This window comes from Pipistrellus kuhlii, unplaced genomic scaffold (genome assembly GCF_014108245.1).
Source record: "Pipistrellus kuhlii isolate mPipKuh1 unplaced genomic scaffold, mPipKuh1.p scaffold_m20_p_7, whole genome shotgun sequence".
Classification (NCBI taxonomy): Eukaryota; Metazoa; Chordata; class Mammalia; order Chiroptera; family Vespertilionidae; genus Pipistrellus; species Pipistrellus kuhlii.
This window is the reverse complement of record NW_023425573.1, coordinates 56,394,574-56,411,697: the sequence shown is the minus strand read 5'-3', so window position 1 is coordinate 56,411,697 and position 17,124 is coordinate 56,394,574. Positions and strand designations below refer to the sequence as shown.

The following is a 17,124-nucleotide window of genomic DNA, read 5'->3' as shown; positions in this document are numbered from 1 at the left end:
CAGGGCCAGATGGGAGAGACCACGGGAGGTTGGCTGGTCACAGAAGGTTGACTGTGGGAGCACACTGACCACCAAGGTGCAGGTCCTTTGTTGAGCGTCTGCCCCCTAGTGGTCAGTGCATATCATAGTGATTGGCCATTTGGTCAACCAGTTGTAACAGTTGCTTAGGCTTTTATATAGAGAGAAAATGAGCCTAGGAGCTGCCTCATATTCACTTAATTCTTCAGAGCTGTGTCTCCCAGACTTCAGCTAACATGATATATTATATATACTATTAATTTAAAATTTTCTTTAGATTCATTTACTCATTTGTTCATTTAACATTTTTTTTTTTTACCACATACTGTACAAGGCACTATTCAAGCCACTTTTTAAATAGCTTCTTTACTTCTTAGTTATAATATGTGTGAGAATCATAAGTAGAATGGTTTTTGTATTTTTCTAATACAAATTTATACAAATATATAACTATTAAAAATGTTTAAGGTCCATGTTTCACTTAAAATAATTTCGCACGCCATCAGTGGCACTTTGGGAAAAGCCACTTTGGTGTTGATAGAGCATCTTCCTGTTCACTGTCTTTTTAGATTCTCTCAATGACCCATAAAAATGTGCACAATTATCCCCATTTTAGAGATGAGAGAACTGAATCTCAGAGAAGTAACATTCCCAAGGACACAAGTCGTAGGCAAGAAAGCCTGGTCTCCTAACTCTAAGTAGTTCTTGGCATGATAACCTTCCCCCAACATTAGCTGCTGACACTGTAGAGATGGGATGGAGAAGTGAAGTAGGAAGGGGAACTCAAGGTCAGCTGTCTATCTCGGTTATGAAATCTGTGATGTGGCTTGTGCTCTGTATTTGACCTCTGTATAACAGCTTTGTCTCAGCGCTAAGTAGCCACAAAGTCATCACCAAGAGATTTCATCCTGTTATCAGGATTGTTAACATTCTCTAATTAACTGGCTCTATCCAAAAGTGATCTGGGACTTTTTTTTCCCAAATATATTTTTATTGATTTCAGAAAGGGAGAGGGAGAGAGAGAGAGAGAGAAACATCAATGATGAGAGAGAATCATTGATCAGTTGCTTCCTGCATGCCCACTGCTGGGAATTGAATCCTGGACCCTTGACAGGAATCGAACCCTGGACCCTTTAGTCTGCAAGCCAATGATCTAGCCACTGAGCAAAAACAGCTTGGGCTGATCTGGGATTTTTGTTCCCGGTTCTTCTCATATATTCTATACCTCAATTTGAGGCGGTGGAGTGCTTAAACAATAGAAATTTATTTTCTGACAGTTCTGAAGACTAGGAATCTGAGATGAAGATGTCAGCAGGGTTGGTTCTTTCTGAGGCCTCACCTGTCAGCTTGGCTTGCAGGTGGCAGTTCTCTGTCTTACAAAGTTTCCCCTGTTTCTACTGCAACTCACTTTTATAGGGACAGCTTGCTATCTGGAAGGTTTGTATCTTCACTTGTCACAGACTTTAAGTTTCTCTTGAGATACATACCTGCTACTGTGCTGACCCCAAATCAAACTTTATTAAATTATCAAGTGTTGATATGTGCCTTGTGAACAAAAGAAGCAACCAGAGATTTAGACTGTTTAGAAAACTCTCAAACTTTCACTGTATAATAATGTCTGGCTTTATGCACATGTTTCTAGCCTGACTGAACAGCTCTAGGACTATTTACATCAAAGAATTGCTATATCTAAAGAACGTGAGTGAAAGAAGGAATTTAGGGGTAAAAAAAAAAATGAACGTATGTGTGCTTTCATATATGATGTAATATGGGAATTGTAAATCCATATAAATTCTAGATGTCTTTTTCTAATTCTTAAATGATATATGTACAAATGTCATGCTGGCCTTTACAATAGCATCATCATACTAGAATGAGAATATGTGGGCAGTAATGATGCATTATAAAGTCTTCTCCCAATTTGACATCAAGATAGGACTGAAATAATTTTTGGAACCCCTGGTGTGTAAATGACAGGGAATATCTATCTATCTATCTATCTATCTATCTATCTATCATCTATCTATCTGTATAAAAGCTTAATATCTTAATTGTCTGATCATACGACTGGTAGCTATGACACACACTGACCACCAGGGGGTAGGACGCTCAATGCACAGGCATGGAAACATGGAACAAACATGATGAATCTCAGAGGGAAGGGGGGAGGAGAGAGGGCAGGAAGAGATTAACCGAAGATCTTATATGCATGCTAGAGGCCTGGTGCACAGATTCATGTACTGGTGGGGTCCCTTGGCCTGGACTGTATCCTCTCACAATCTGGGAGCCCTCAGGGGATGTCAGACTGCCGGTTTCAGCCTGATCCCCACACATCAGGCTGAGGGACCCCACTGGTGCACAAATCAGTGCACTGGGCCATTTTCAGCCAGATCCCCGCAGGCCAGGCCAAGAGATCCCACTGGTGCATGAATCCGTGCCCCGGGCCTCTAGTTAAGATTATAATTATAAATAAGAGTATTGTGTATGTTATTTCCTGCTCCCTCAGGGTCAGTTTTATAAAATATGTTTAACCTTTTTAACACATATTAAATATACTAGTATATATGTATTTAATTTTCCAGTATTTTTTTCATTTACAAGTTAGCCAGGTAATTTATGAGGGAATGCTTATTAAAAAATATAATTTCTATTTGACTAGAAATTGAATTTATTTTGTTCATCTCTGATGCCATTTGAGTGGGTGGTATCTTTAAAGAGCTTCTTGAATATTGTGAAGTTTATGAATATTTCCCCGGAAAGAGCACATACTCTTCATCTATAATAATAAAAGTGTAATATGCTAATTAGACTGGACATCCTTCCGGATGTCTTTCTGGATGACCATCCAGACAAAGCTGGGGCTGCAAGGGAAGCCCAGGTCCCGGGTGCCAGAGGGAAGCTGGTGCCGGCAGCTGGGGGAAGGAAGGCATAGTCTGGCATGAATTTCATGCATTGGGCCTCTAGCATATTCACAATACAGTAGAGTACTAAAATTCCATTAAATTTTCTTCAAACAAAATAAACTAGATATTTACCTCTGGAGATGTATAATACTGTTACATCAGAAATACGTAGACATGTGTGTTTATAGTTGGTTTTAGAAAGCACCATCATTGCTTTCTCTGTCAAGTTCATTGACTCCTTTATAAATAATATAGTTTGTTGTAAGAGTACCTTTGGGCCTTCCAGGCAAAATTAAGTGAAAAAGTCTTGTAGAGAATTAATTCAGGAAAATCACCAGAAAAAGCATAGAAAAAGCATAGAAAAATTTTGAAAACAAATTTGGGCTAGCATTGTCTAAATTTCTATAAAATTTTAACTTGATTTAAAATAATTTTACTTAATTTTTTATTATGTTTGTGTGTGTGTGTGTGTGTGTGTGTGTGTGTGCATATTATATATAAAATATATATAAAAGTCTAAGTGACCATTTGACCATTCAACTGTTCTACCGGTAGCTATAATGCACACTAACCACCAGGAGGCAGACACTCAATACACAGGCATGGAAACATGGAACAGACTGATGAATCTCAGAGGGAAGAAGGGAGGGGGTAAGACAAAAAGAGATTAACCAAAGATCTTATATGCATACTAGGCCTGCCAGGATCAAGCCAAACCCAGCAGTCCGACATCCCCTAAGGGGTCCTGGATTACGAGAGTGCGCAGGCCAGGCCAAGGGACCTACTGGTGGACAAATCCGTGCACTGGGCCTCTACTTATATATAAAATGACTGTATGTTTCAGTGTCTGTCCGAGTTGGTATCGTAGAGGGAGTTAGACATGAATTTCAGTTCTGGCCCTGTTACTTAAACTCCTGAGTCCCACCTGCAAAATAACAAAAATAATAGTGGCTTTCAGTATTACCATATTCATTAATAATCTGTGCCTTTTACATAAAAAAATGCACAAGAAATGTCTTTTACTACCCCTTATTCCTTATTTAATTAAAATAAAAAATTTAAGACTTTAAAAAATAGTTTGGCCTAACTTAGCGTTGTTTTCTATTTAATTAAGATGAATAGGGAACATTTGTACTCCGGTGTCTTGCTTTCTTTCACTGTGAACCTGCTGTGTTGCCTGCATCCATCCATCCCTCTGAGGTCTCTCTCTAGACCAGTTTGTGTCTAATAGAAGTTTCTATTACAGGAGAGCTTCCTTCCTGCTGCCAAGAAGGCCATTTAAATATAAGTGGAATTAGCTACAAATTACACAAATGCAATGTGTGAAATATCTTCCATATTCTCTTGGTGTGAGTGAATACACCATGGAACCTCATGTCTAACATGAAATGTGAAGATGTATCCATGCACCTATTTTTTTAAAAAAAACAACAACAACAACAATTCATGGATGTATTCATTTAAGGTTTTCTAATCATCCCGATAAGACGTTTTCTTCATGGCTCCTGTGAAGTGTCATCTCTTGTTCTGGCAATGATCAATTGATTATCCCCAATGAACTTGTGTACATAAAATATTTGAATCCTTTAGGACAAATTACGAACATCACTATTTGACTATTTCTCTCACTGAATATTTAGAATTGCTTGTTTTCAGACTTGACAGTGCAAATACTATATTGATCATTAATTACTGTGTACTATTATAAATTTGAAGGGGACAAAAAAATAGTCATTTGTAAATAATATTCAGGGGTCAGGAAGACTTAAAGACAAAAGTTAATAATAATGCCCTCGTGTATTAGTGTTTACTTTCTTACTCATGAGGCATGTTGTGGACCTCTGAATGTTTACATAAAGGTAGGGTGGGGGTGTGGGGACTGGGTTAAGGGATGGGCAGGGGATTTGCCTTGAAGTTGTGTTTATCCAAGTAACACTGTTTTTACTTAGTGTATCCTTTTATTTTTAAAGATCAATAAAAGTAGCAGTGTTTTTCTAAAGGTATTTTTGTTCACAAGTCACATACAAATTTTCCTACTTACTAATTGTTTTTCTTAGGGGAGGTGGTTTCAAAAACCAAGATAGAGATTGTTGGCCGAGGCACCTCCCCACCCCCACGACCCCCAGCTACCGTTTGATGGGGGGGAGGCTTCGCAGAGGCTGGTCATGCTGGAGCTGGACTGGGGAGGGGACCGCCCGTAGGTATAGCAATGCCCTCTTCCCACTTCAGTGAGGACTGTGGGGCCTCCTAGCATGCTGGGTAGTAACAGCTGCTCATACTTGCTTACCTGTTCAGCGTGACTTGTCACCTTTTGAATCTCACAGCAATTCTAGCAGGAAGGTAGGTATTATGGTCCTCATTTTGAAGAGGAGGAAACTGAGGCTCAGAAAATTTAAGTGTTTTCCTTATGTCACTCCCCACTGCTCTTGTCCTCCTTCATGGGATACAGATGTGCAGTTTCTGAATACAGGCAAATGAAGAAAGCAAACCAGGACCTCTGATTTATATCATTTTGCCAATTGAAGGTTATTAAACTTCCAAGTTTTGTTCTTAAAACACTTTTAAAAATGTTGACAACTTAAAAGCCCAACCGTCTTTCGTTTCTGCCGCTGTTTGCAGCGTGGAGCCTGGGCCAGGCTCTGTGGGCGAGGACAGGTCCCTGGGCAGGGCAGGGCGGGGCTGGGCCTCCCTCCCGGGTGCAGAGCCTGCTGTGCGGCAGGAGAGAGAAAGCAGCGGTAACCATCGCAGGTCTGGGTAATGTGATGTGGTCTTCATACCTTCACTCAGGTGGAGCCCGAGAAGCTGAAGACACTAACAGAAGGTTTAGAAGCCTACAGCCGAGCCCGGAAAAGAAACAGAAAGTAAGCTCTACTGTTTTTTTTCTTCCCATTTTTTAGTAATAAACTTTGGATTTATTTCTTTATTATTATTTTTATTATTGATTTCAGAGAGAAAGGGAGAGGAGGGAGAGAGAGATAGAAGCATCAATGATGACAGAATCATTGATCAGCTGCCTCCTGCAGACCCCACATTGGGGATCAAGCCTGCAACCTGGGGAATGTGCCCTGACTGGGAATCAAACCAGGACCTCCCGGTTCATAGGTTGATGTTCAATCACTGAGCAACACCTGCCAGGCCCACTTAGTATTTTAAGGATACAATTTACTGGTTTTCCTTCAAAAGGACAATGAAATCTCGCTGATTTTGTTCAGCCTGTAGGCTGCCTAAGAACAGTGTGATCGTTATCACCAAAGAGGCCCATTATAGACAAACCAAATTAGCTGCTTCAGAAAACATTTTCTTAGCAGTTTATACTGGCGAGGGGAGGAAGGGTTTGGTCTGCATCGGCTCTTTCCTAACTCCCTCCATCTCCATCCCTCTGATTCAGTGGACAAGGGAATATGATTCATATCCTCAACATGTAGCAATTAAATTGTCTCTGAAACCATTTACAGTTTGGCAAATTAGTCAAAGAATTATTTTTTTCCTTGGGGCAGATGTAGTAAGTTCTCTTTGAAATTGTAACAAGAAGTTGAACTTTGGGACATTATTTTTTTCCAGATCTTTATACTCTGAGTAAATGTAGAATGTTAAAGTAAATAATGTTTGGAGCACAGTTTCCACTATAATACAATGCAGTCTTCACAAGCATCATGGTGACTGACTGGCCTGTGAAGGAGAGTAAGCAATCAAGGACACCTGCCCAGGTTTTGGTTTGGATGTCCCGGTGGGTGGCAGAAACCCTGATCGGAATAGAGAAGTCAGGAAGAACTGTTGGGTGCTGTGTGGGTGCCTGTGGGATAGGTTGGACACTCAGGTCTGAAACGGACGTTGTATTTGACATTGTAAAAATGGCCGCAAACACAGAGAAATACCTTGGCCGGATTCAACACCGGGGCATTGAACTTACTACAGAATACTGGAGAAGATGGGCAGAATGTGCAGAAAGGAGGGGGACCATCAGTAGTAAGAGAGCAGGATGTTAGAAGCCAAAGACTACGGTAAAAGTTTCGGGATGACAGAATGCTCAACAGAGGGCCAGTAAGACAAACACTGAGACATCTCCATTGACTGGGCAGTTTGGAGGCCAGTGGTCAGGTTCCCACTGGAGTAGTGGCTATAAAAACAAAGTGGCCGTGGGTTGCTACCGTTAATGTGAGAAGTTCCTGAAGAATAACAATAAAAAATGTTTAAGGTTACAAAGATTTGACGGCTTTTGTAGACCGGGGGGAAAGAACAGAGGAAGAAATTGCAAGGGGAAGATGGTTTTGAACAAGATTGGGAAGCGGTTGGTTTTTTATCTGAGTTGAAATCCTGTTTCTTTCACTTCATTCCTCTGAGCCTAAAGTCTTCATTTCTAAAATAGGCATGGTAATACCTACCTTTTAGGATTTTTGTAACATAGATAACATAATCAGAGCCTTAACATAGTACTTGGTACATATTAAATATTTAGTAAATAGTTATTTTTGTTAGAAAGATAGAAGTGAAAGAAACAAAATTATCCGATATTTATGCAGTTGAAATATTCTATCACCATATCAAATGCTTAAAACTTTATGTAGTCACTTTATTCCTCAGCAACCTACAAATTGCACAATAAAATACCTTTAAACTTACATGCTTATTACAGCCTAACCGCAAAAGAAATATTAACATATTTATTGATGACACTACTCAGGTCATTTTGTACTTAAAAAGGAAATAGCTTTGTTCAAGAAAAATTCCATAGCTTTTAGGATTATTATGGTTTTCATTTATGTGAAGATTAAAATACCTGTCTTATACATACATATAAATTATTTGGTACCCTGATTTTTACAAAGCTGGAAAATGATAAAGTAATAAGACAAATCATACTTTTAGTTTAAAACCAAGAAATAATACTTAGTGTGTAAAATTTTTTTAAATCTTCATACTTTCTCTATGATAATGTTTTAGACTCTAAGGTTCTTGACCTTTAAGATTTCTCCAAATCTGTTCTGCATGAAGTGGCCCAGAATGTAAACGTGACAGTGTAGAGCAACATGCAGTTTCTCATTTCCCTCTTATTTCTTGTGCCACTCACAAGTGTGTACCTGGCTTTTTTTTTAATTAGTGAAGAAAAGGATAATGTGTGGCAACATAGGCAATGGAGATGAGAAGTGGCAATTATCTCCATTAATAACTATAAATGTGATTATATGAGCATCAATTGCTTAATCAAGTAGGTTTTAGAGTGTCCATTAGTAAAAATGTTTATTATTAAATGTCAGCAGGGTACAGAAAATAGTAGAATAGACACCACAGGGAGGCCCCCTGGACTGGAGGGCTGAATTTTCTCTAATTGTTCATTTCAGGAACTCTTGGAGTTTTTTCTTCCTCATTTAAGCTCATTTTCCCCCTACCTGACAAGGGAGAGTAAAAATTGGTCTGGAGATTTGACATTGGCGACATCATTCTCGGATCCTCATGATATAGTCAAGTAGTTTCATGTCCCGCATCTCTGTATCTATCCTGTCTTCCAAGAGTACTCACTTCTTCCTCTATTAACTACTTAAGTTTGTTAAAGAAAAACAATATTATACTAATTTAGCTTACATTAATACGAGGTAGTTACAAACATTTTAAATATCTTGTTGAAAAATGAGATCACAATCCCCTAAAATTCTAGCTTTTCATTTAACAGGTAATATTAAATGATTTATCTTCTTTAATGGAGATGTTATTGACATTTTTTTAAATTAAACTTATTGGGGTGACATTGGTTAGAAGGATCCCATAAGTTTTAGCTATAGAGTTCAGTATATTCAAGATCTGCATATTGCACTGTATGCCCACCACCCAAAGTCAAATCTTTCGTCATCATATATTAGGCTTCCTTCATCCCACACCCTCTCCCTCTTCCCCCTGGCAACCACCAACCACACTGCTGTTTGTGTCCATGAATTTCAGTTTTATATCCCACATGAGTGAAAGCATATGGTTCTTAGCTTTTTTTCTGACTGGCTTATTTCATTTAGCATAACATTCTCAAGGTCTGTCTATGTTGATGGTTCTTCTCAACAAGAACAGTAATAACAAGAGTTGGAGAAGTGGTGGAGAAAAGGGAACTCTCACTCACTGCTGGTGGGAATGTAGATTAGTGCAGCCACTGTAATTTTCATTAGTTACATAAAGTTTTTATGACTCTGTTTATTACTTTTAAAACTATTTATACTTAAATTTTCATCTTCCTCGTTACAAAATTAAAATTGGTTTCACCAGTTCCCCCTAAAAAAGTAATAAGGTATTGCATGCAAAATTTATCATAATACCTACCTTTTAGGATTGTTGTATGGGTTAAATAAGATAATGCTATAAAGATTTAACACAATTCTTGGCACAGAAAATTTTCAATAAATAGTCATTTTTGTTAAGGTAAAGGTGATAGAAACAAGATTCTCTGATGATTTTTCATGGAAACTTTTTACCATCTTTTAGATATTTAGAACTTCGTATAGTCAATTTTAAACCCATAAGATCTTATAATTGAATTGTGTAACAAAGAAATATATTTTAAAACGTATGTTCATACTTTTCAATACAAAAAAATAGTAAGGATAAATCTATTTAGCACATAACACAAGGAGTAATAGTGTTGGGCCACTATCAAGACCTTCTCCAAACAGCCCACAAAAACCTCAGCCAAGGGTAGGTGGCCCTGCAGTCCTGGGACTGGATTCCTGCCCAGTCACCCAGAATTCTGCCTAGCCAACTCCTCACTGGGAAAAGAGGGCAGACTGACTCCCCAAGATGATACCCCGGCCCTCTTAAAACCAGAATGGGTAGGTAAATAGAAACAGTGTATAATAGATCATATGGACAGTGCTCAAAAACAGTAATAAGTGTGTGGGGAGGGAAATAAGTTGCAGAATGGTGTATAAATATATAAATATATATATATTTTAAAGTTGATAACACAATCCCAGGTACTGTTTATGAATAATCATAAAATATGAACACATTCTAGAAGGAAGACAGTTGCCTTTGAGAGGAGGGTGGGAGAGAATGGGCCTGGGAATTGATGAAAATGGGAACGTCAACTTCAATTAAAAAAAAAAAAGGACTTAAATATGTCATGTGTTAACAGTTTATTCTTGGAAATGGGTTTGTTAGGAGTCGGTCATTTATTTTATGCATTTTTCTGCATTGTTTAGATTTCTAAAAGCACAGGGGAAAATATAAAAGCTGGAGGCTAGCTTACAGGTCAGCAAAAGGTGGGTGGGAGAGGTTTGGTGTTACATTAGCCTTATAATGTGGTTACAGCCAATGCATTTATCTTTCCTTTCAGTTAAACTGACTTAAGTGCATACTATATGTTTTCCAAAACATAGGGCCAGCATGCTACCCTGGGACACATCTTTTTATTTAGTAAACATAGGCATCATGGTGTGCCCCGCTCTGTGCTACTGAGGGATGGAAGACTCGGAGTTCTTCAAGGAATACCCAGACACTAGGTGTATGAATGGTCAGCCCTGGACTGGAGGATAAAACCTGGCGAGGAGTGCGGTGAGCCGAAAGGGCTCATCTAAAGGCAAATGCGTTTTAAACGGGCCGCGAGCCAGATTAAGTGGGACTGTGAGCCAAATTCTTCTGCATCTGTAAATCTCTGGTCTCCCTGTAGATGCTGAGATACAGTTTAACCCTTGGAAAGCTCTGCAGCTTTTCTCATAGTTGTCCTGGGAAGATAAGTGAAATGGATCACCTTACTCAGAATAACTGGGTAATTATTTATACGCATAGAGCAGGGGAAACAGGTTAACGGAATGGACAAAGGGTCCGTGACTGCAGAGACGGCTAGTGTGGATTTGCCTGCGTTTAGTAACTAGTCCAACAGCTTCCTTGATGTAAGTTTCCATCAAGGCAGATGTGCCCTGGGCGTTATTCAGGCCAAACGTGGGTAAAAGAATGCTGAATGGGGAGGAAAGGTCAGGCAAGTGATAGACATTCTGAGACTGTCAGTCTTTATCTGTTCAAACAGTTATGCCATTTGGGTGTTTTGTGTGGTTTTTTGTTTTGTTTTGTTTTGTTTTGTTTTGTTTTGGGGGGGGGGTGGGGGCGCGCACGGAGGGTGCCTTGGGTGTGGCGAATTCTGCAGCCGGCTCCCATCTGGCATCAGCCTTCCTTCACTAGCCTCTGAGGCCAGGAGCTCCAGAGAAGGGAGAGGGAGCTCCCTAGTGGCCAGAGCCCGCAGTTCAGCCCCTCCGCCCTTCCCTTTGGCCACATGCCTGGCTGCTGCCGGAAAAGAAACAAGCCAGACTCACAAGACAGGCAGGACAGGCGGGAAGACGAGCAGCGTCTGTGGGAAAGAGACCCGTGGCCCACATTCTTTGCAAAATGATCAGATGTGGAAGAAGCATGCGCAAGGGGAAAGAATCTGTTTTCCCCAATCTGTGTTCAATTCCCTCCCTCTCTCCCCCGCAAAAAATAAAAATAAAAATAGATCTGCTATTTTATCATCAGCCTTCAGTGGAGAGAATTCCAGAGTGTGTTGTCATGTGAATTTTCCAAATGTGACGATAAGTTGATTTTTCTCTGGTGGAATTGGTATTTCTGTTTGCTGATGAGGGAATTAAACTGCTGCTTTGTTTCTTTAATTTATTAATCTGATGTGTTGTTTTCATTAATTCCAGAAGTGGAAAGTTAAATAACCATTTAGAAGCTGCTATTCATGAGGCCATGAGTGAACTGGACAAAATGTCTGGAACTGTAAGTTAATTCGTTTTCCCATTATACTGTGTTTCTTTGAAAATAAATTGTATTGCACTTTTTTGCTGTAGTCTCTAAAATATGGTCAAGCAACTCATGTAGCAATCCTAAATTACTAGGCTCTAAAGAAGACTGGTATCAGAATAGATCCAAAAGTAATTTAAGAAGAAATAGCCTACCAGTACTAGCTATGTCTTTTCCTGTATAGGTAACTTCCTCCCAGCACCACCACCTCCCACCCCCAGCATACAGCTTTTTTTAAAAATATGAGCAACAAAATATTTAATTCAAACCACTAGCTTTCTGCATTTGGATTCTGAATAGCGTGGCCATTAATGTTGCCTAAATATTCACTGATACAATTTTTTTTTAAAGCCTAATTTATTTATTTTCAAATATATTTTATTGATTTTTTTTTTTTTTTTTTTTTTTTACAGAGAGAGGAAGAGAGAGGGATAGAGAATTAGAAATATCAATGAGAGAGAAACATAAAGCTGCCTCTTGCACACTCACTACTGGGGATGTGCCCACAACCAAGGTACATGCCCTTGACGGGAATAGAACCTGGTATCTTTCAGTCCACAGGCCGACGCTCTATCCATTGAGCCAAACCGGTTTCGGCCACTGATACAAATTTTGTCCATAGAACAAAAAAGTGAAATTGAACAACAGGGTCAAGATCAACAGTTCACAGACCTCTCATTTCCTTCCCACTGTTAGCTAAAAAATAAAATATTTGGCACAAAACTCTTGTTGTTAAGCTAATTAACACTATAATCTTTGGTTTTAGAGAAGTGGTATCTACTTTTTCTTTCCTTTAGTGAACAGTGCATATAACAGCGTTAGATGTAAGCAATTTAATCATTGTCCTTCAAGTATCATTTTGGTGATCGTTTTAAATATGTGACGTAGCTAAAGCTATTCAGCTCTGAAAAGTTATTTCTCTTCCTTTTCCTTGACACGTTGTGCTCACACGGTTATCTGAGAGCTAGCCGGTGGCTGTTGTGTGACAGGGTTATGTCATAGACTCACAGAATGCTGGGACGGGTGAGGTCTTTAGAGACTCTGTGACCAAACCCATCATTTCACGGATGGGCACCCGGAGGCCCTGCGGTGTTCGTTTTCCCGGCAGAGTGACAGAAAAGTCTGGAACTAGGATTACATACTCAAATGCCTCCTAGGACCAAGCACATAACATCCATAGGTAAGGTGAGTCAGGTGTGAGGAAAACAGCAGTTTGCGTGGACTGAGACGTGCCCACACAGAGGCGCTGGTGAGACCAGGCTGCCTGCCACTGCCGGTCTTAGAGGCTCTGCAGTGACTGCTCGCTCCCGCCTGGTTCCGACCGGACGGTCTCACTCCACACAGGCGTTCGGGGGCACAGGTTCTTTAGCACCCACTGTTCCTTAGAGCCTCAGGGTGCTCCACGATAACCTTTGTGTTGAGCCCAACGGCCTAGAGAAGAGAGTGCACACAGAGCACCAGCTGGATAGGTTTGACAGGCCAGGCCCGGCAGGTAACACTCCTGCTGACCCTCTGGGCCTGACCCAATCATGTTGCCTTTTTTTTTATTTTTTCCTTTTAACATATTTTTATTGATTTCAGAGAGGGAGAGAGAGGGAAACAGAGATAGAAACATCAATCATGAGAGGTAATCATCGTTCAGCTGCCCACCTGCAGCTGGGGATCAAGCCCACAATCCAGGCATGTGCCCTTGACCTGAATTGAACCTGGGACCCTTCAGTCCGCAGGCTGACGCTCTATGCACAGCTGGGGCTCACGTGGCCTTCTGAACTCATGGACAAGGACATGCCTTATACAAGGTGTCTTCTCAGGAAGAAGAGAAAATGGGTTTAGCAAGTATCTCACTAGTGCCTGCCTCAGGACGTTGGCCTCTGTGGCCCAGGGACTGTCTCAGGTCACAGGGACTGTGGTAACTGGAGCGGAGTCCCTGCAAGAGGAATAAAATTTCTCTCTCTCTCTCTCTCTCTCTCTCTCTCTCTCTCTCTCTCTCTCTCTCTCTCTCTCTCTTCCCCTCTCTCCCCCTCTCCTTCTCCTTCTCCCTCTCCCTTTTCCTCTTTCTCTCCTTCTAGTGTTGACAACTATTTTTGAAATAGTAAAACATCATATGGCTAAACAAAATACCTTTTCATGGGTTACTAGTTTACATTCTTGAATAATGGCTTTCCTTGATTATAAAAAGATTTCAGTTATAACCCCTTATCAGAGGCTATGATTTTTTTTTTAATGTATAGGAAAGGGTTAAGAGGAAGAGGCATTTTGAAAAAATGCATAAATGCTATTTTTTAAATTTCAATATTATTTTTTAAGAAGTCTTCTGCATTTGACCCTGAATAGCATTGACCTTTGCTACTATGTAAATGTTATTTTTTAAAACATACAATAGAGCCAACTTGTTGTGTATCTCACGAGCTGATTGTGTACATCTCTTTCTAACTCTTAGTTCTGTGACATCACATTGGTAGCTTGAAATTGACCATGTGGAAGTATTTACACTGTAGAAATTGGCATGTGCTACCATGTATTATATTTGTGTCCCTGCACAGGTAGCTAGTTGGTTGTTAATCATTTTGCTACGCCACTGCCTTGGGCCCATCCTGCCTTTCCTGCATCTTGACTTTGCCCTCTCTCATCAGTAGCCACAATTCAACATAGGGCACCTGATCACCTTTCTGACACTTTTCCTCTCAAAACCACACCATCTGCTTTCTGACACCTGGCAATCATGCTCCTCGTTTGATTCACCCCTGCTCAGTCTGATACATGGCCCTGAATCCTGCTAGTTTCTGTGTTTGTTTATAAAGAGGACTTGTATTAATTGCTCTTCCCAGGCTACGTAAGCTCAACTCTGCCAACAGATGGTAGTGGTGTTCTATTTTCCATCCTGACTCTTATAAATAAACTTCTAGGGCCAAGGTTCTTACAATGTTTTACCCTTCTTAGTGGTTGTGAAATAAGTAGGGTGGTGAGTAAAGAAGAAAACATGGTTGGGGTGTGTATTCATCCACTTTCCAGATCCTGGTGGCATTGATGACCGAGGGCTCTCTGACGGGAAAGGCCTTGTTTCCATCAGAAACGTACCACAGCTGTGGCAGCTGCACACCGCCTTTCCCACGCTTGAATTTCCCGGTTCCTCCTTTATGTCCCACTGTTGTGGGGTCCACAGAGTGCTGCTCTGCCTCTCAGCTTCTAGGGCTCCTCATATTCTGTAGTGACCAGGACACACTGAGATCTAGGGTCTTGGCAAATGTTCTAAAAACACCCTACGATAGCAGTGATTAAAAATGGAAGTCTGAGTCTGTTTCCTACGTTGCTTTGTCAGGAATCAGATGGTATTTATTATTTCAACCTCTGTTGTTGTCTTCCCACCTCTTTTTTTCCAGGTTCACCAAATCCCACATGGAGACCGACAAATGAGACCCCCCAAACCCAAGAGGAGGAAGATCTCCAGATAACAGGGACTACTCCACCACGCACAGTGTTTGTGAAAGGAACGCGCGCAGATAGATCTGTATATAGGTATTGATATAGCCACTGTTATATCAATATTTATACGATGGCAGAGAGCTACCACCACCGCAGGGTGCTAAAAGAAACAGCGATACAGTATTTTTTTGATCAGGAAGGAAAATGAATGCTGGAAAAACCAATCAAAATCCCTGAGTGATGAGCGTGATAAATGGTCAAGAGATGACTGAGAAACTTTTTTTTTTTTCTAGAACACTAAAATTGTGATTATAAGAAGTAGTCCAAATGTTTCTGAAGAATTTTCAATGTTGTATATAGAAGATACAGAATTTCATGGTGATATCAGAAATGTAAATATTGTACAATATTGTCATGTACAAGCGTACTTAATGCACACTTTATCTTTTATTGTACAAAGAAATAGTGTACAAAATTCTTTGGTTTCTATGGAGTACACCTACCAGAGACTACCATTGTAAAGTGATAAATAAAAATACAACCTAAATGCTTTTCTATGATAATGTAAAAGATGCTGTTTTTGTATTTAACAGCAGAGAAAAGGCATGACGATGTGTATCTCCTGAATGATGACATACACTGCGCACCACTGAGTGTCCATTTATATTGTCTGTTTGGATGCACCTGGCCTGGAAGCACTGGACTTGACCTCGGGCGTCTAGAAAGTTGAAACCTGGCAGATTTCTAAAGGGTTGAGGGCTCACAGGTCTAAATTCAGAATTCAGAAGCTGCAACCATTTGTTGCATATTTTTTTTACCTAAGTTTTAAAGTAGAATAGGTTTTATATATAAAAAAAAAAAAATCTTAGAGGGAATATTTTACTCGGTCATTTCTGTAGGTAACGTTTGATAGCCACCGATGGAACTAGGTTGCTTTTATGCTGCACCATCTTGAGGCTCAGAGCTAAGTTTCTTTGCAAACAATACCTGACAAGGTGAAAACTTTCTTCTGTTCCTGTACATAGAGGCAAAAGCCCCACTTTGAAATCACCATCAGCGAGAAGGTTGGTTATAATTCAGTTTTCCTTTGGGGGCAAAAAGAAATATGAATCATCAAAGCAAGTTTCATGTATCCATCCATTTATCAGTATTACTTAATCCGCAAGCTAAGGTGGCTTTCAAAGTTATTAGCAATGGTAATTTTTTATCAGTATTATGTAACATATCAGATTTATTTTATTTAAAGAATTATTTATACCATTAACAGATTCTTATATAAATATATATATATATATATTAATGTGGCTGAAATGTGCAGGTTAAATCTATTAACCAAATTATTTATATTATATTAAATAAGAAACAAATTTGAAACAAATGTAGAAAGAAAATACTACATTGCAAGTATACAAGCCTAAAACTATGAGCCATTGTAAAGTACAAGGTAATTAATAAGAAACGTAGCACAACCTAATTTTCTGTCTTTTTTTCCTCCCCCAGTTTTTGTGGTGGTGGTATAACCCTATCTCCCAAGCAATTGAACAAATTTTCAGGCCTCCAGCCAGGCCTCTGTTGATGTATTGTCAAAAGAAGTTCATTATTCCTTTATTTTTTCTACAACCAGCCCCACCCACACATTCTTACTCCCCTGGGGAGCGAGGCCTTGTTCCCCTAGCCCTGGGCTCACTCAGCAGCTTAGTGACCGGGGTGCTGGGAGACCCTCCAGTAGCTCACTCTGACCCCAAAATGCCCACCACCTCCCCTCCTCTCCCATCCATCCCCCAAACTCCTCAGTCCCATGATGTAGCAGAGTTCCAGTAACTCAGGAAAAAAAGAGACCAAGGTCATTCCTCCAACTGGTTTCCTGGGGCCACAGCACAGAACACTCGCCCTGGGCTGCCTGTAATATCAGCAGCTCTTCCTTCTTCCCCCAGGTCTCCTGTGTCTCTGTGTCCTTTCCACGCCCACCCTCAGCCCTGTCCCCAAGCCTGATGGAATGCAACTGGCCACACAGGGCTCACTGGCC

General features: G+C 40.2%; 1 protein-coding gene across 4 annotated transcripts in view; it reads left to right on the top strand.

Annotated features, from left to right (window-relative positions):
* MBD5 (methyl-CpG binding domain protein 5) overlaps positions 1 to 15,668 on the top strand; it is a 352,400-nt gene extending 336,732 nt beyond the window's left edge. For 3 of the 4 annotated variants that reach the window (XM_036421216.2, XM_045575288.1, XM_036421211.2), the window contains 3 exons: positions 5,709 to 5,782; positions 11,576 to 11,651; positions 15,056 to 15,668. In XM_036421216.2, the coding sequence (XP_036277109.1) occupies positions 5,709 to 5,782; positions 11,576 to 11,651; positions 15,056 to 15,127 (222 nt within the window). In that variant the 3' untranslated portion in view covers positions 15,128 to 15,668. The remainder of the gene's footprint in view (positions 1 to 5,708; positions 5,783 to 11,575; positions 11,652 to 15,055) is intronic. The other variant, XR_004984879.2, reaches the window with a different exon arrangement.
* Positions 15,669 to 17,124: the final 1,456 nt, after the last annotated feature.